Source organism: Hyla sarda, chromosome 4 (genome assembly GCF_029499605.1).
Source record: "Hyla sarda isolate aHylSar1 chromosome 4, aHylSar1.hap1, whole genome shotgun sequence".
Classification (NCBI taxonomy): domain Eukaryota; kingdom Metazoa; phylum Chordata; class Amphibia; order Anura; family Hylidae; genus Hyla; species Hyla sarda.
The window spans coordinates 15669405-15689623 of NC_079192.1; the positions used below are offsets into that span (position 1 = coordinate 15669405).

Consider the following 20219-nt stretch of genomic DNA (forward strand, 5'->3'; position numbering starts at 1 on the left):
TATACAAGAATATAACTACTATAATACTGCTCCTATACACAAGAATATAACTACTATAATACTGCTCCTATATACAAGAATATAACTTCTATAATACCTTTTGTGTACAAGAAAATAACCCCCACCTTCTACGCTGCTCACCACCCTCCTGTCTCCTATGCAGCGGTGTTATCTCTGGGGTCTGGTCACAGGTCATGGTCCTCTAGGAGTCTGTTCTTCATCATCTGGGGGTCTCTGGTACCTCCTCCCCTCCCCCCCACCTCTCCATTCATCATAATTATATCCTCTTAGGGGCACTTTAACCTGATGCCCCCTTTGTGCTCCTGACTTCCAACATTCCTAATGCTCCTAATCCATCAGTTCTGGTTCACGAGCAGTTAAGCTGATATTTAAAGGGACATTTTTGCTCCATATCATTTACAATAAGTTTGTGGAATAAAGTTTATTAAAATCAGAGGTGGCGGCAGCAGCACCAGGGGGCGCTGTGACATGAATGAACCTACAAAGTGCGCAGCCTACTGCGCTAACCGGAACTATTGAGTTGTTGATGGCGATACTGTATGTATTGGTATTGCTACCGTTGACTTTTATGAGTTGTATAAATTGCTATTCATGGAGCTCCCCCTAGGGGGAGCTCCATGGATAGCAATTTATACAACTCATAAAAGTCAACGGTAGCACTGTAGCACTGTGCTGCCACCCTATGTGTAGGCATGTGTAATGGCACTACTACTACTGGAGGAACTGCAGCTGATGTCAAATATGGCCTGTACCCCGGGGGGAGGGGGGGGGGGTTGAATGCAAAAATGAAACAAATGCACTCCTCAACAATGACATTGAAGGACAAGCCGTAGGGTAATGGAAGTGGCTGGTGTTGCTAAGATCTGCAAATAATGAAATTTGGAACCATCTATGGCCGATCTGTGGCATGTAGGAGGGGCTTCAATGGTGTAAAATCTAGAGCAATAGCACATTTTTTTTAGCCACATGAAACCTCAAAAATCGGAAGAAGTCTGTGCATTGTGAAGAGTCTATGCCTTCTGTTCATTGACCTGCCGGTTATCACCAGTAGTCACAAACTGAGACAGACATCCTTGAATTGAGACCTTGGGTTATCACTCCAGGAGATCGCAACGCACGTAGGCCAAGATGTCGGCACTCAGGGGCGTGACTATAGGAAACAGTCGCATCTGGGCCCTGGTGCCTAACGGGGCCTCAAGGCACCTCTTCCCCATAAGGGACCAGCATTATAATTGGCACATGGAGCCCGGTTGCACTGTTCAACGTTACTTGTCCCGGTAATTTAGAGACCAATGATAAACTCCTGTTTTGGACCTTTGCGTGGATGGATCGTAAGATTAGAAGAATGGAGCGTACTGACCCGTTGGATGTCACACACCGAGCCTAGGGTGTAGGACAGTGTCTACACTGGCATGCAGATCGCGGGGGTCCTCAGCTTATACACCTCCCCTTCCGCTCTATCTGTATAGTGCTGCTGCTATATCTATGAGGTCAGTATATAGTAGTTATATACCTCTCCTCCAGGTCTATCAGCATACTGCTGCTATCTCTATGGGATCCGGATATATAGTAGCTATATATACCTCCCCTCCAGCTCTGTCTGTACTCTGTGTACTGCTGCTGCTATCTCTATGGGATCCGGATATATAGTAGCTATATATACCTCCCCTCCAGCTCTGTCTGTACTCTGTGTACTGCTGCTGCTGCTATCTCTATGGGATCAGGATATATAGTAGCTATATATAACTTCACTCCAGCTCTGTCTGTATACTGCTGCTATCTCTATGGGATTAGGATATATAGTAGTTATACAACTCCCCTCCAGCTCTATCTGTATACTGCTGCTATCTCTATGGGGTACGAATATATAGTAGCTATATATAACTCCACTCCACCTCTGTCTGTATACTGCTGAAGCTATATCTATGGGATCAGGATATATAGTAGCTATATATACCTCCCCTACATCTCTGTCTGTATACTGCTGCTATCTCTATAGTATCAGGATATAGAGTAGTTATACACCTCCCCTTCAGCTCCATCTGTATACTGTGCTATCTCTATGGGATCAGGATATATGGTAGTTATACACCTCCCCTCCAGCTCCATCTGTATACTGTGCTATCTCTATGGGGTCAGGATATATAGTAGTTATACACCTCCCCACCAGCTCTATCTGTATACTGCTGCTATCTCTATGGGGTACGAATATATAGTAGCTATATATAACTCCACTCCACCTCTGTCTGTTTACTGCTGCAGCTATATCTATGGGATCAGGATATATAGTAGCTATATATACCTCCCCTACATCTCTGTCTGTATACTGCTACTATCGCTATAGTATCAGAATATATAGTAGTTATACACCTCCCCTTCAGCTCTATCTGTATACTGCTGCTATCTCTATGGGATCAGGATATATGGTAGTTATACACCTCTCCTCCAGCTCTGTCTGTATACTGCTGCTATCTCTATGGGATCAGGATATATAGTAGTTATACACCTCTCCTCCAGCTCTATCTGTATACTGCTGCTATCTCTATAGGATCAGGATATATAGTAGTTATACACCTCTCCTCCAGCTCTATCTGTATACTGCTGCTATCTCTATGGGATCAGGATATATAGTAGTTATACACCTCCCCTTCAGCTCTATCTGTATACTGCTGCTATCTCTATGGGATCAGGATATATAGTAGTTATACACCTCTCCTCCAGCTCTATCTGTATACTGCTGCTATCTCTATGGGATTAGGATATATAGTAGTTATACACCTCCCCTTCAGCTCTATCTGTATACTGCTGCTATCTCTATGGGATCAGGATATATAGTAGTTATACACCTCTCCTCCAGCTCTATCTGTATACTGCTGCTATCTCTATGGGATTAGGATATATAGTAGTTATACACCTCCCCTTCAGCTCTATCTGTATACTGCTGCTATCTCTATGGGATCAGGATATATAGTAGTTATACACCTCTCCTCCCAGCTCTATCTGTATACTGCTGCTGTCTCTATGGGGAAGGGGATATATAGTCGTTATACACCTTCTCTGTCTGTGTTTACACATTGCATTTTACCTTTTTTTCCATAATTATTTGGTTTTCACAAAACCACAGCAAAAATTGTGCTATTTGCTGAATTGCAGTAAAAACAAGTAATTTGTCTGAGATTTCAGGAAATTGCAGCATAAACAGCCAAAATGCAATAAAATCACATGGAAAATGCAGTAACGATGCAACGTGTGAACACGGCATAAAGTCTTCAGATCTTCCTAAAAAGCCTCAACTGTGATTATAGGTCAAAATCACTTTCTCCTTTTTGGAATATTCCTATAATAATGCACATTGAATAAGAAAAGGCATCACAACTGCAAATAATGTGAACTGACCCCCACCCCACTTGGTCTCAGGGTCTATTCACATGGCAGAATTTCCACCTTAAATTAAAGCCCATAAACTTCTATGGGATTCCACACTCCCAATCACACTTCTGAATTTCCACTGTGGAACTCTGCAAGTGGAAATTCAAAAGTGTGAACGGGAGTGCGGAATTCCATAGAAGTCTATGGGCTTTAATTTGAGGTTTTATTCACAAGTGGAAATTAAGAAGTGTGAATGGGAGTACGAAATCCCATAGAAGTCTATGGGCTTTCATTCGAGGGTGAATTCCACAAATGGAAACTCAGAAGGGTGAACGTGGGTGCGGAATCCCATAGAAGCCTACGGGCTTTAAGTTAAGGCGGAATTCCGCAAGAGGAAATGCAGAAGTGTAAATGGCAGTGCGGAATCCCATAGAAGTCTATTGGGTTTTAATTTGAGGCGGAATTCCGCAAGTGGAAATTCAGAAGTGTCAACGGGGGTGTAGAATCCCATAGAGGTTAATGGGCTTTATATGAGGCAGAATTCCGCAAATGGAAATTCAGAAGTGTGAATGGGAGTGTGAAATCCCATATAAGTCTATTGGGCTTTCATTCGAGGCGGAATACCGCAAGTGGAAATTCAGAAGTGTGAATGGGAGTATGGAATCCCATAGAAGTCTATGGTCTTTATATGAGGTGAAATTCCGCAAGTGGAAATTCAGAAGTGTGAACGGGGGTGCGGAATCCCATAGAAGTCTATGGGCTTTAATTTGAGACGGAATTCTGCCAGCGGAAATTCAGAAGTGTGAACGGGAGTGCGGAATCCCATAGAAGTCTATGGGCTTTAATTTGAGGCGGAATTCCGCAAGTGGAAATTAAGAAGTGTGAATGGGGGTGCGGAATCCCATAAAAGTCTTATTGGGTTTTAATTTGAGGTGGAATTCCGCAAGCAGAAATTCAGAAGTGTGAACGGGAGTGCGGAATCCCATAGAAGTCTATTGGGCTTTAATTTGCGGTTGAATTCCGCAAGTGGAAATTCAGAAGTGTGAACGGGGTGCGGAATCTCATAGAAGTCTATTGGGCTTTCATTTGGGGTGGAATTCCGCAAGTGGCAATTCAAAAGTGTGAATGGGAGTGCGGAATCCCATTAAAGTCTATGGGCTTTAATTTGAGGCGGAATTCCGCAAGTGGAAATTCAGAAGTGTGAACGGGGGTGCAGAATCCCATAGAAGTCTGTGGACTTTAATTTGAGGTGGAATTCCGCAGGCAGAAATTCAGAAGTGTGTATGGGAGTGCGGAATCCCATAGAAGTCTATGGACTTTAATTTAAGGTGGAATTCCTCAAGCGGAAATTCAGAAGTGTGAATGGGAGTGCGGAATCTTATAGAAGTCTATGGTCTTTATATAAGAGGGAATTCTGCAAGTGGAAATTCAGAAGTGTGAATGGGAGTATGGAATCACTTAGAAGTCTATGGGCTTTATATGAGGCAGAATTCCGCAAGTGGAAATTCAGAAGTGTCAATGAGAGTGCAGAATCCCATAGAAGTCTATTGGGCTTTCATTCGAGGTGGAATTCTGCAAGCGGAAATTCAGAAGTGTGGATGGGAGTGCGGAATCCCATAGAAGCCTATGGGCTTTAATTTGTGGCGGAATTCCGCAAATGGAAATTCACAAGTGTGAATGGGAGTGCGGAATCCCATATAACTCCATTGGCCTTTCAATCGAGGCGGAATTCCGCAAGTGGAAATTCAGAAGTGTGAATGGGAGTATGGAATCACTTAGAAGTCTATGGGCATTATATGAGGCAGAATTCCGCAAGTGGAAGTTCAGAATTGTCAATGAGAGTGCGGAATCCCATAGAAGTCTATGGGCTTTCATTCGAGGCGGAATTCTGCAAGCGGAAATTCAGAAGTGTGAATGGGAAGTGTGAATGGGAGTGCGGAATCCCATAGAAGTCTATGGGCTTTAATTTGAGGCGGAATTCCGCAAGCGGAAATTCAGAAGTATGAATGGGAGTGTGGAATCCCATAGAAGTCTATTGGGCTTTAATTTGAGGTGGAATTCCGCAAGTGGAAATTCAGAAGTGTCAATGAGAGTGAGGAATCCCATAGAAATCTATGGGCTTTAATTTGAGGTTGAATTCACAAGTGGAAATTCAGAAGTGTGAATGGGAGTGCGGATTCCCATAGAAGTCTATGGGCTTTAATTTGAGGCGTAATTCTGCAAATGGAAATTCAGAAGTGTGAATGGGGGTTGTGGAATCCCATAGAAGTGTATTGGGCTTTCATTTGCAGTGGAATTCCTCAAGGGAAAATTTAGAAGTGTGAATGGGAGTGCGGAATCCCATAGAAGTCTGTTAGGCTAGGTTCAGACTACGGAATTTCCGCCGGAATTTTCGCTTGGAAATTTCCGGCAGAAATTCCGCTTACTATAATGCATAGTGTAGTGAATGGTTTTCCATTCACAAATTCACACTTCGGAATTTGTGAAGTGGAAAATCCGGATGGAAAATCCGCTAGAAAATTTTCGCCTGAAGAAAGGGGTTGCTCTTTCTTCAGGCGGAAATCCTAGCGGAACACATAGCAGTCTATAGGAGACTGCAGTGTCCGCACGGTCCTAGCGCCGACTAATTCAGTCGGCGCAGGTGGAACTCGGAATCTCCGGGTGGAAATTTTCTGCCCAGAGATTCCGTAGTCTGAACCTAGCCTAAGGCTTTAATTTGAGGCGGAATTCCGCAAGTGGAAATTCAAAAGTGTCAATGAGAGTGCGGAATCCCACAGAAGTCTATTGGGCTTTCATTTGAGGCGGAATTCTGCAAGCGGAAATTCAGAAGTGTGAATGGGAGTTCAGAATCCCATAGAAGTCTATGGGCTTTATTTGAGGCGGAATTCCGCAAGAGAAAATTCAAAAGTGTGAATGGGAGTGCGGAATCCCATAGAAGTCTATGAGCTTTAATTTGAGGTGGAAATTCAGAAGTGTGAATGGAAGTGAGGAATCCCATAGAAGTCTATGGGCTTAATTTGAGGCAGAATTCCCCAAGTAGAAATTCAGAAATGTGAATGGGACTGCGGAATCTCATAGAAGTCTATGGACTTTAATTTAAGGTGGAATTCCTCAAGCGGAAATTCAGAAGTGTGAATGGGAGTGCGGAATCTTATAGAAGTCTATGGTCTTTATATAAGAGGGAATTCTGCAAGTGGAAATTCAGAAGTGTGAATGGGAGTATGGAATCACTTAGAAGTCTATTAGACTTTATATGAGGCGGAATTCCTCAAGTGGAAATTCAGAAGTGTGAACGGGAGTGTGGAATCCCATAGATTTCTATTAGGCAAGGTTCAGACTACGGAATTTCCGCCTTCAATTCCACTTTCAAATTGCAGGCGGAAATTCCGCTTGCTAAAATGCATAGTGAAGTGAATGGGTTTCCGTTCACAAATTCACACTTCGGAATTTGTGAAGCGCAATTTGTGAACAGAAAATCTGCTTAGAAATTTCTGCCTGAAGAATGGAGTTGCTCTTTCTTCAGGCGGAAATACTCGCGGAGCACATTGTAGTCTATTGGAGACTGCAGTGTCCGTGCAATCCGAGCGCCGACTGATTTAGTCGGTGCTGGCCGCACTCGGAATCTCCGGGCGGAAATTTTCTGCCCGGAGATTACATAGTCTGAACCTAGCCTTAGGCTTTATATGAGGCTGAATTCATCAAGTGGAAATTCAGAAGTGTGAATGGGAGTGCGGACTCCCATAGAAGTCTATGGCCTTTAATTTAAGGCGGAATTCTGCAAACGGAAATTTGGAAGTGTCAATGAGAGTGCGGAATCCCATAGAAGTCTATTGGGCTTTATATGAGGCGGAATTCCTCAAGGAGAAATTCAGAAGAGTGAATGGGAGTGCGGAATCCCATAGAAGTCTATGGCCTTTAATTTGAGGTGGAAATTCTGAAGTGTGAATGGAAGTGAGAAATCCCATAGAAGTCTATGGGCTTTATTTGAGGCAGAATTCCCCAAGTAGAAATTCAGAAATGTGAATGGGACTGCGGAATCTCATAGAAGTCTATGGTCTTTAATTTAAGGCGGAATTCCGCAAATGGAAATTTGGAAGTGTCAATGAGAGTGCGGAATCCCATAGAAGTCTATGCACTTTATATGAGGCGGAATTCCACAAGCGGAAGTTCTGCCATGTGAATAGACCCTCGGTAGTCTAAGCATCTGATTGCTGAAGTATAGTCAGATGATTAGGTCCGTCACAGGTAAAATGTAGTGATGAGACTCCACCCTCCCTCTCTCTGCAAAGCCAGAGGATTCATTGGAAATGTAGGTAGAATGAGAAAACCATTTCTGTTTTGAAATAGAATCAATATGGCTGAAAACTCCTGCCTGCCGCATCAGCTAAGCACAAAAGATACACAACAACCTCTACAACATCCACCACCAATAAGGGTCTATCCTGCTCCTATATAAGCAAAATAAAATAATTCCTGACTAATTCCATGACTTTTCATTTGTGGTGTAAATCTAAGGTTTGTCAGTCAAGGAGGAGTAGGTGCTGCGCCAAATTTATCATATTGTCGCAGTGACCATGATAAATTTCGCGCAGATCTGCACCCAGATCGCTTTCTACCGCCGCTTTCAGATCACGTCTACCCTGCTTACGAGGAGCTTGTTTGTCTGTGTGTTTGGCTTTATTTGTTTTCGTTTTAATTTTAAAGGGTACCTCTCATCAAATAAACTTTTGATATATTTTAGATGAATGAATGTTGAATAACTTTCCAATAGCATGTTAATGAAAAATATGCTTCTTTCTATTGTATTTTTCCCGATCAGTCCTGTCAGCAAGCATTTCTGACTCATGCTGGAGTCCTAAACACTCAGAGCTGCCAGCCTGCTTTGTTCACAGCCAAACAGACTGTGAACAAAGCAGGCTGGCAGCTCTGAGTGTTCTCCTTTGTGAACAAAGCAGACTGGCAGCTCGTAGTGTTTAGGACTCCAGCACGAGTCAGAAATGCTTGCTGCCAGGACTGGTAGGGAGACCCCTAGTGGTCATTTCTTCAAAGTGGAAAATTAAATAGAAAGAAGCATATTTTCTAATAACATGCAATTGTAAAGTTATTCTGCATACATTAATCTATAATATATCAAAAGTTTTTTTGATGAGAGGTACCCTTTAAGGCAAATTAATGTCTAAATGAAGGTCTGCAAAGAGTCTCCCTCACATTTGAGCAGTGGTTTACCTTGCCGCAGGCCAGGAAAAAAAAACGTTAGCGATCGAGAGACGGAGGTTTTAGTTGAACAGGTAATTTTTTTTTTTTTTTTTTTACCTTTCACCTTTTTTTTAAATTTATTTTGTTATCATCACTTTGTTGGATATTTTTTTTTTAACTTGGGCACATGAAATTGTGAGATGTCGGCCATTGTTAATCTTATTGTTTCTTACATCTTTACCATTCCTTTTTTGTACCTTAAAGGGGTGCTCCGGTGGAAAACTTTTTTTTCTTAAAATCAACTGGTGCCAGAAAGTTAAACAGATATGTAAATTACTTCTATTAAAAAATCTTAATCCTTCCAGTACTTATTAGCTGCTGAATACTACAGAGGAAATTATTTTCTTTTTGGAACACAGAGCTTTCTGCTGACACCACGAGCACAGTGCTCTCTGCTGACATCTCTGTCCATTTTAGGAACTTTCCAGAGCAGCATATGTTTTCTATGGGGATTTTTTCCTACTCAGCAGAGAGCACTGTGCTCATGATGTCAGCAGAGAGCTCTGTGTTCCAAAAAGAAAATAATTTCCCCTGTAGTATTCAGCAGCTAATAAGTACTGGAAGGATTGAGAATTTTTAATAGAAGTAATTTACATATCTGTTTAACTTTCTGGCACCAGTTGATTTAAAAAAAACTAAAAAAAAAGGTTTCCACCGGAGTACCCCCTTAACGACGCAGGACGTATATTTACGTCCTGCGCCGGCTCCCGCGATATGCCGCGGGGTCACGTGGTGTCCCCGCGTCATATCGGGTCGGTCCCGGCGGCTATCAACGGCCGGGACCCGCGGCTTATACAGGACATCAACGATCGCGGTGATGCCCTGTATTAACCCTTCAGACGCGGCGATCAAAGCTGACCGCCATGGCTGAAGTGAAAGTATCCCGGCTGCTCAGTCAAGCTGTTCGGGACCGCCGCGGTGAAATCGCGGTGTCCGGAACAGCTTAAAGGACACTGGGAGGGCCCTTACCTGCCTCCTCGGTGTCCGATCGACGAATGACTGCTCCGTGCCTGAGATCCAGGCAGGAGTAGTCAAGCGCCGATAACACTGATCACAGGCGTGTTAAAGGGGTTCTCCAGTGCTTAAACATCTTATCCCCTATCCAAAGTTTTTGTTTTGATCGGACTTTTTGATCACTTTTTATTCATTTTTTAATGGTATAAAAAGTGACCAAAACTACGCTTTTTTGGAGTTTAGAATTTTTTTGCGCGTACGCCATTGACCGTGCGGTTTAATTAATGATATATTTTTATAGTTCGGACATTTACACACGCGGCGATGCCACATATGTTTATTTTTAGTTTTATTTACACTGTTTTATTTTTTTTTATGGGAAAAGGGGGGTGATTCAAACTTTTATTAGTAGTAATCTTTTTTTAGACCTGGTCGGGTGGGGGTCTAGATTAGCGTTTTTTTTGTTTTTTTCGTCAGTTGTGGCAAAAATCACACAGTTCATAAATTTGTGACCACTGCATTCGTCACTTTAAAAAAATGGTCTAGCAACACCAAAAGTTCAAATTGACGGATTTTAGAACTAAGAATAAAAAAAGAAAAAAAAAAGAAAAAAAAAACGCAATGCAAAAAAATGTAAAAACACAATGATAAATACCCCCCCATCCCCCCCCCCCCCCCCTAGAGTCTGGACCACAGAGCTTGCACTCAGCCTGTATATAAGAGTTGGGGGATGTGGAGTCCTGACATTCCTGGGAGGTTATACACAGTATTAGGGGAGTGAAGCTTCTGCATTCCTAGATAAGGGGGGGGGGGTGGAGATGGGGGGGGGGGGACTGGAAATAAGGACGACTTAGAAGATTAGGAGAACACACAAAGAGAGGTCCATGCCCTGCACAGACGTGATGGGTGAAGATACCACCACTCTGCCCCCACCGTATACACCTGCACCCCCAGACCCCCGGGAACCCCTGGATTGCTGGGCATGTGCTGTGCTCATCACTGCTCACAACCTGCTGGTGGGAGCTGCCAACCTGGGGATCTTCATCATGATGTGTGGAGGTGCCCTGGTGCCATCTGCTGTCATGCTTCTCTATGGGTTCCTGTGCCACCCTCGGGTAAGTACCATAATATTTTGCATTCCATCCCTGTATCCAACCTGATGGATGGTGGAACAACTGTTCTGAGCTGTGTGATATTCCGGTTTTGGAATCCTGAGAAGTTGTTGTTCCAGTTGGAGGACCATAGTTTCAAAGGGCTACTCTGCCGAAAAACATCCTATCCCCTATCCTTTGTATAGGGGATAAGATGTCTGATCGCGGGGGGTCCCGTCACTGGGGGACCACCAGGATCTCTGGGAGGGTACCCTAGTCATCTGTGCACGGAGCAAACTCCGCTCTGTGCCGGATTACTGGTGACTGCAGCCAACACGCCCCCTCCATTCATGTCTATGGGAGGAGGCGTGACGGCTACGTAGTAGCCGTCACGCCCCCTCCCATAGACATGAATGGAGGGGGCGGGGCGTGACGTCACAAACACAGTAGCTCCAAGCTTCCGGGTTTCGGACACTACTGCTGCTGCCGGCCTGGAGATCCCCAGCGGCGGGACCTTCGCGATCAGACATCTTATCCCCTATCCTTTGGCCAGAGTACCCCTTTAAGGACCTAAAAGCCACCTTAGAAGTGTTGGACCTGCTGATACCAGTCTGTATGCATGAAAAACATAGATGGTGCGATTGTATCTGAGGCCCGGTTACTCTGGTCCAGATGATGAGAGTTATGACACTATTTGTCCACTAGAGGCGCTGTTCCATGCATATACTTACAGGGGCATTACTTTACGATATTGCTAGCCCTTTTCTGACATCACCTCTGATGGTGAAGATGATGGGTGTCGTTGTGAGGTTAAAAACCCTTGAACCCTCAGCCTTATCTTTTCTGGTGCCCGAAAACTAGAGGTGAAACAACACATCCCTCTCTGGCAGCCATGCCTTTCATAGACAAGACAATGTAGCTTTCCGTGCAGCAGACTGGCATTGAGTGCTGACGTGTAGTTTATTATTGGTAATTACACTCAAATTCTTCTCTATTGTAAATTTACCCAACAGTGACACATCCCGGGTACAAGCAGTAGACTTGTCCCCAAATATAGAACTCTATTCTACCACTTTGTGCCCATTTATCCTGGTTCTCCTTGTAAGAACAATAGACCTTGCATGGTATCTAGACCAGAGCATTCACACCCAAGGAGGTTGTGTAACAAAGTATCACACATGATAGGCTTAGATACATAATTACGAAAGTATGAAAAGTGGTAAGCTTAGATACTGCAGCTCAACAGGCAGTATTGTATACAGCAGGGGTACTCAACTATTTTTAGAGAGGGGCCGCTTATTCATGTCTGCCATCCGGTAAAGGTCCGAGCCGAGCTAAAGGTCCGAGCTGAAAACCTTGCGCCTCAGTGCTATGAAGGAAATAGCACACAAGCGACTAAAGTGTGAAGGATGTATGACCTGAATACTGCCACCCACTGTACCCCTGAATATAATACTGCCACACACTGTATCCCTAAATATAATATTGTCACACACTGTACCCCTGAATATAATACTGCCACACACTGTACCCCTGAATATAATACTGTCAGACACTGTATCCCTGAATATAATACTGTCACACACTGTACCCCTGAATATAATACTGCCACACACTGTATTGCTGAATATAATACTGTCACACACTGTACCCCTGAATATAATACTGCCACACACTGTATCGCTGAATATAATACTGCCACACACTGTACTCTCTGAATATAATACTGCAATACACTGTACCCCTGAATATAATACTGCCACACACTGTACCCCTGAATATAATACTGCCACACACTGTACCCCCTGAATATAATACTGTCACACACTGTACTCCTGAATATAATATTGCCACACACTGTACCCCCTGAATATAATACTGCCACACACTGTACCCCTGAATATAATACTGCCACACACTGTACCCCTGAATATAATACTGTTAGACACTGTATCCCTGAATATAATACTGTCACACACTGTACCCCTGAATATAATACTGCCACACACTGTATTGCTGAATAAAATACTGTCACACACTGTACCCCTGAATATAATACTGCCACACACTGTATCCCTGAATATAATACTGCCACACACTGTACCCCTGAATATAATACTGCCACACACTGTACCCCCTGAATATAATACTGTCACACACTGTAATCCTGAATATAATATTGCCACACACTGTACCCCCTGAATATAATACTGCCACACACTGTACCCCTGAATATAATACTGCCACACACTGTACCCCTGAATATAATACTGCCACACACTGTACCCCTGAATATAATACTGCCACACACTGTACCCCCTGAATATAATACTGCCACACACTGTACCCTCTGAATATAATACTGCCACACACTGTACCCCAGAATATAATACTGCCACACACTGTACCCCTGAATATAATACTGCCACACACTGTACCCCTGAATATAATACTGCCACACACTGTACCTTTTAAATATAATAATTCCACACAATGAGCCTCTGGTATATTACTCCCACACACTATGCCCCTGGTATACTACTGCCACACACTGTACCCCTGAATATAATACTGCCACACACTGTACCCCTGAATATAATACTGCCACACACTGTACCCCTGAATATAATACTGCCACACACTGGGCCTGTGGTATATTACTGCCACACACTGTACCCCTGAATATAAAAATGCCACACACTGTGTTCCTGGTATATTACAGCCACACATTGTACCCCTGAACATAATACTGCCACCCACTGTGCCCCTGAATATAATTCTGCCACACACTGTACCCCCTGAATATAATACTTCCACACACTGTGACCCAGGTATATTACTGCCATACACTGTACCCCTGAAAATAATACTGCCACCCACTATGCCCCTGAAAATAATTCTGCCACACACTGTACTCCCTGAATATAATACTGCCACACACTGTACCCCTGAATATAATACTGCAACACACTGTGACCCTGGTATATTACTGCCACATACTATGCCCTGATATATAACTGCCACATACTATTCCCTTGCAACATTATTGCCACACGCTGCCCCCACAATGAATGATGCCACTGTGCTCCCACAATGAATTATGCCACTGTGCCCTAGAATTAATTATGCCACTGTGCTATGCCACTGTGCCCCAAATGTAATTATGCCACTGTGCCCCTAGAATGAATTATGCCACTGTTCCCCAAAATTAATTATGCCACTGTGCCCCCAGACTTAATTATGCCACTGTGTCCCAGACTTAATTATGCCACTGTGCGCCCAGAATCAAGGATGCCACTGTGTCCCAGACTTAATTATGCCACTGAGCCCCCAGAATGGATTATACCACTGTGCCCCCAGACTTAATTATGTCACTGTGCCGCAAAGAACTAATGATACACCTGTGCCCCAGAATTAAGGATGCCACTGTGCCCAAGACTAAATTATGCCACTGTCCCCCAGAATTATTTATGCCACTGTGCTCCAAAATTAATTATGCCACTGTGCTCCAGAATTAATGATGCCACTGTGCCCCAGAATTAATTATGCCACTGTGCCACAGAATTAATGATGCCACTGTGCCCCAAATTTAAAGGGGTACTCCGGTGGAAAACCTTTTGTTTTTAAATCAACTGGTGCCAGAAAGTTAAACAGATTTGTAAATTACGTCTATTAAAAAATCTTAATCCTTCCAGTACTTATCAGCTGCTGAATACTACAGCGGAAATTATTTTCTTTTTGAAACACAGAGCTGTCTGCTGACACCTCTGTCCATTTAAGGAACTGTCCAGAGCAGCATATGTTTACTATGGGGATTTTCTCCTACTCTGGACAGTTCCTAAAATGGACAGAGATGTCAGCAGAGAGCACTGTGTTTCAAACGGAAAAGAATTTCCACTGTAGTATTCAGCAGCTAATAAGTACTGGAAGGATTAAGATTTTTTAATAGAAGTAATTTACAAATCTGTTTAACTTTCTGGCACCAGTTGATTTTAAAAAAAAATAATTTCACTGGAGGACCCCTTTAATTATGCCACTGTGCCCCTAGAATTAATTATGCCACTGTGCCCCTAGAATTAATTATGCCACTGTTCCCCAAAATTAATTATGCCACCGTGCCCCCAGACTTAATTATGCCACTGTGCCCCAGAATCAACGATGCCACTGTGTCCCAGACTTATTTATGCCACTGTGCCCCCAGACTTAATTATGCCACTGAGGCCCCAGAATTGATTAAACCACTGTGCCCCCAGACATAATTATGTCACTGTGCCGCACAGAACTAATGATACCACTGTGCCCCCAGACTTAATAATGCTCAGCCTATCGCCGGCCGCCACGATATTCTGCCTCGGCCCATAATAGGCTGAGCGCCATGTGACGCTTCGTTCACACAGAAGTATGAAGAAGATGGACCGGAGGACCGGTCAGCTGTAGTGGGGCTCCGCGGGAACCCAGGAAGGTGAGTGATGGTTTATTTTCATTTTTTTTGCAGCCCGGGCAGGAGTAGTCTGCACCAGAGTACTCCTTTAGTTAATCTTGGTCTCATCGGACCACGGGTCATGGTTCCAGTAATCCATCTCCTTAGTCTGCTTGTGCTTCATCTTTAGAAGAGACGTCCATGCAGACTAATTTGATGCAGTGTGCAGCGTATGGTATACGCATTGACACCCCCCCCCCCCCTCCCACCTCTGCAGCAATGCTGGCAGCATTCATACATCTATTTCCCAAAGAGAACCTCAAGATATGACACTGAGCATGTACACTCAACTTCCTTATAAGACCATGGCGAGGCCTGTTCTAAAGGGAACCTATCCTGTGAAACCGCTGTATTGTCTTTCCCACCATACTGCAGCTCAGTTTCAGGGTCTCGGCAACCTTCTTATAGCCTTGGCCATCTTTATGTAGAGCAACAATGCTTTTGTTTCCAATCCTCAGAGACTTCTTTGCCATGAGGTGCCGTGTTGAACTTCCATTGGCCAATATTAGAGAGTGTGACAGCGATAACACCAAACTGAAGACACCTGCTCCCCATTGACACCCGAGATTTGGTTACAATAAAGAGTCAGATGACACCGGGGAGGAAAAGTGGCTAATTGGGTTCAGTTTGGACATTCCCGCTGGGGGTGTGCTCACATTTGTTGCCAAGGTTTAGACATTAATGGCTGTGTGTTGTGTTATTTTGAGGGGACACAACATTACGCACGGTTTATACAGGCTGTGCGCTCACTACATAATATTGTTGCAGAGAGTCACTTCTTCAGTGCTCTTCAGGCAATGGCTGTCCAGGCATGCTGGGAGTTTTGCAAAAGCTGGAGGCCCCCTGGTTGGATGCAGATGTGAAGCCACCTCAGATACGGTACAGTTATCGCCCTGGGTGTATATACCTTCCTCCATACCGTCAGTGTATACAGGCGGCCGAGCCTCCCTCGCACATTCCACATTCCCTCTCGCTCTGGGTACCACCACCACCCGACTGTTTACATTGTTAACCCTTTCCTCTCTCGTCTCTCCCTTTTTTCTAGTTCCGCAAAACCAAGGAGACATTGTGCCCGGCGCTGCTGACCCCGGCGGCCTGCGTGACCTTGCTGGTCTTCGGGGTGCTCCTGGTCTTACCCTTCTTGATCCTCGGCCTGGCCGGTTACGCACGGATTGTGCGATGCTTCAAGCTCAGTTCCTGCTTCCTGCCCTACAGCCGCGCCATGTACCAAGGAACAGTGCCCCAAAGACGCCCGGCGAAGGAGACCCCCAAAGATGGAAAGGCCTGGGTGTGACCCGGCACCATGAAGACTGTACCAATCCCCTACTTTCCCAAAACTGACCCCATTGTGTATAAAGATGAACTCATGGACATGACCCAAGAGGCGGCAAATATGTAAAAAATAAAATAAAAATGTCTGCCACTGTATGCTGGGACCTGTAGTTCCATTACACCCGGAGGGCGCTTCTCCCTCGCTTTTATTATTAAACTCAGGATTTGTATGATGTTAAATACCTTATATACCGAGGCTTGTGGTTGTCATACTGAGGGCTACGGGTTGTGGAGCAATGAATTAAAGGGGTATTCCAGAAAAAAACTTATATATATATATATCTCAACTGGCTCCAGAAACTTAAACAGATTTGTAAATTATTTCTATAAAAAAATCTTAATCCTTTCAATAATTATCAGCTGCTGAAGTTGAGTTGTTGTTTTCTATCTGGCAACAGTGCTCTCTGCTGACATCTCTGCTTGTCTCGGGAAATGCACAGAGTAGAAGAGGTTTGCTATGGGGATTTGCTTCTACTCTGGACAGTTCCCGAGACACGTGTCATCAGAGAGCACTTAGACAGAAAAGAACAACTCAACTTCAGCAGCTCATAAGTACTGAAAGGATTAAGATTTTGTAATAGAAGTAATTTACAAATCTGTTTAACTTTCTGGAGCCAGTTGATATATTAAAAAATGTTTTTTTTCCTAGATAACCCCTTCAAATAACATCGCACCCTAGGGCTGTGTTCACATGATCAGGTTTTTTGCTGCAATTAGTGAATACGAAGCCAGAAACGGATTTGAAAAGAGGAGACGTCCCAGCAGGAGATTTGTTGCGTCGTCCGATTTTAAGATTCTCTCTGTTGCCCATGGCAACCAATCTGTTCCTGGCTTTGTATAATTGCAATAAAACAATAAACTGGATTGTGTGAACACGGCCTTTACACTTCAGTCCCATCTCGATCTGTATTCACAATCCAGGTTTAGACCGTGTTACCCAGCATGCTCTGCTGTGGAGGACTGAGAAGGATGTAATGTTTACGCACCGGACGCTACGCCAGTGTATCCCAACCAGGGTGCATGCTGGGATTTGTAGTTTCACAACAGCTGGTGGCACCCTGGTTAAGAAACACTGGCATAAAAGAACTACAACTCCCACCATGTAGCATGATGGACTGGGAGTCAGGGCACTGGGTCATCCATTGTACATTTCGCCGCGCCCCGACAAAATAAACCACCGGTAATATGATGACCCCCAAGCACTATGGGGAAAATTTATTAAAACCTATGCAGGGGAAATGTTGACAGGTTGCCCATAGCAACCAATCAGATCACTTTTTTCATTTATAACAAGGCCTCTGGAAAGTGAAAGAAGCGATCTGATTGGTTGAAATGGGCACAGGTTTTGATATATCTCCCTATAGGGGAGATTCATCAAAACCTGTCCAGAGGTAAAGTTGCCCTTAGCAACCAATCAGATCGCTTCTTTCATTTTTAACAAGGCCTGTGCAAAATGAAAGCAGCGATCTGATTGGTTGCTAGGGGCAACTCAGAAACTTTTCCTCTGGACGGGTTTTGATAAATCTCCTCCTATGTCCTTATCTGTGGAAATGTTATATTTAGATATACATATATGTGCAGGGAAAATAACAGCTCTGTGTGGCAGGAGGTGACAGAGTTTAAAGGGGTACTCCGCTGCTCAGCGTTTGGAACCAACTGTTCCGAACACTGGAGACGGCAGCTTGTGACGTCATAGCCCCGCCTCCTCATGACATCATGCCCCACCCCCTCAATGCACGTCTATGGGAGGGGGCGTGGCAGCTGCCATAGACTTGCATTGAGGGGGCGGGGCGTTACAGCTGTCTCGCCCCCTCCCATAGACTTGCATTGAGGGGGTGGGGCGTGATATAATGAGGGGGTGGGGCTATGATGTCACGCCCCACCCCCTCAATGAAAATCTATGGGAGGACGCGTGACAGCTGTCACGCCCCACCCCCTCAATGAAAGTCTATGGGAGGACGCGTGACAGCTGTCACACCCCGCCCCCTCAATGCAAGTCTATGGGAGGGGGCGTGCCAGCCCCCTCCCATAGACTTGCATTGAGGGGTGGAGCGTGACATCATAGCCCCACCCCCTCATTACATCACGCCCCACCCTCTCAATGCAAGTCATGAAGTCATGAGCTGGCAGGGCTATGACGTCATTAGGGTCGGGGCTATGACATCACAAGCTCGTGGTTATGAACAGTTTGTTCAAAATGCTGAGCAGCGGAGTACCCCTTTAAGCACGGTATGGTGATTATTTTTGTAAATACATGGGAGTGTAAGGCAGTATCTTGGCAATGTCCGGTGCTATTAGAAGGGTACGGAATAAAAATATTTAATGTCTGCCGATAGTACTAACCCTCATGCTGCTCATAAATGTAGGGCAGTACCATTTCAGATGTTTGGGGACATTATTTTGCATAGTGTTGGTTTACATCGAAATATACAGGCACCATATGGTGATATTGTTTAGTGACCCTAGGGCCATATAGTCATGTACTATATACTAGTAGAATTATCCGGTTACTACATGGTGTGAATATAACAAGATATATAGGCAAGGTATGGCAGTATTATTTAGTGACTGAATGACATACAGTTACGTAATATATAATAGTAGAATTATCTGGTTCCTACATGACGGTATTATACTACATGGTGTGTGTGTGTGTATATATATATATATATATATATATATATATATATATATATATATATATATATATTGAAATGAATGGGCACGGTACGGTAGAATTATTTAGTGACTGAATGGCCATATAGTTATGTACTTTATACAGTACTAGTAGAGTGTGTGTATATGTGCCCCATGTATATAGGGAGCGTGCCTGTCTGTGTAGGATGTGTACCCCCATGTATATAGGGAGCGTACCTGTCTGTGTAGGATGTGTACCACCATGTATATAGGGAGCGTGCCTGTCTGTGTAGGATGTGTACCCCCATGTATATAGGGAGCGTGCCTGTCTGTGTAGGATGTATACCCCATGTATATAGGGAGCGTGCCTGTCTGTGTAGGATGTATACCCCATGTATATAGGGAGCGTGCCTGTCTGTGTAGGATGTGTACCCCATGTATATAGGGAGCGTGCCTGTCTGAGTAGGATGTGTACCCCATGTATATAGGGAGCGTGCCTGTCTGTGTAGGATGTGTACCACCATGTATATAGGGAGCGTGCCTGTCTGTGTAGGATGTGTACCACCATGTATATAGGGAGCGTGCCTGTCTGTGTAGGATGTGTCCCCCATGTATATAGGGAGCGTGCCTGTCTGTGTAGGATGTGTCCCCCATGTATATAGGGAGCGTGCCTGTCTGTGTAGGATGTGTACCCCCATGTATATAGGGAGCGTGCCTGTCTGTGTAGGATGTGTACCCCATGTATATAGGGAGCGTGCCTGTCTGTGTACCCCATGTATATAGGGAGCGTGCCTGTCTGTGTGCCCCATGTATATAGGGAGCGTGCCTGTCTGTGTGCCCCATGTATATAGGGAGCGTGCCTGTCTGTGTGCCCCATGTATATAGGGAGCGTGCCTGTCTGTGTGCCCCATGTATATAGGGAGCGTGCCTGTCTGTGTGCCCCATGTATATAGGGAGCGTGCCTGTCTGTGTGCCCCATGTATATAGGGAGCGTGCCTGTCTGTGTGCCCCATGTATATAGGGAGCGTGCCTGTCTGTGTGCCCCATGTATATAGGGAGCGTGCCTGTCTGTGTGCCCC

At 44.4% G+C, this 20219-nt stretch overlaps 1 protein-coding gene across 2 annotated transcripts; it reads left to right on the forward strand.

Annotated features, from left to right (window-relative positions):
* The first annotated feature begins 10469 nt into the window (after positions 1 to 10469).
* On the forward strand, positions 10470 to 16667 carry TMEM88 (transmembrane protein 88). Of its 2 annotated transcripts, none has more exons than XM_056569072.1 (2): positions 10470 to 10715; positions 16217 to 16667. In XM_056569072.1, the coding sequence occupies exons 1-2, from the start codon at positions 10485 to 10487 to the stop codon at positions 16463 to 16465; spliced, it is 480 nt and encodes a 159-aa protein (XP_056425047.1). In that variant the 5' UTR covers positions 10470 to 10484; the 3' UTR covers positions 16466 to 16667. The 2 variants fall into 2 exon arrangements, with proteins under 2 accessions (XP_056425047.1, XP_056425048.1); XM_056569073.1 differs by lacking the exon at positions 10470 to 10715 and adding an exon at positions 15569 to 16050.
* Positions 16668 to 20219: the final 3552 nt, after the last annotated feature.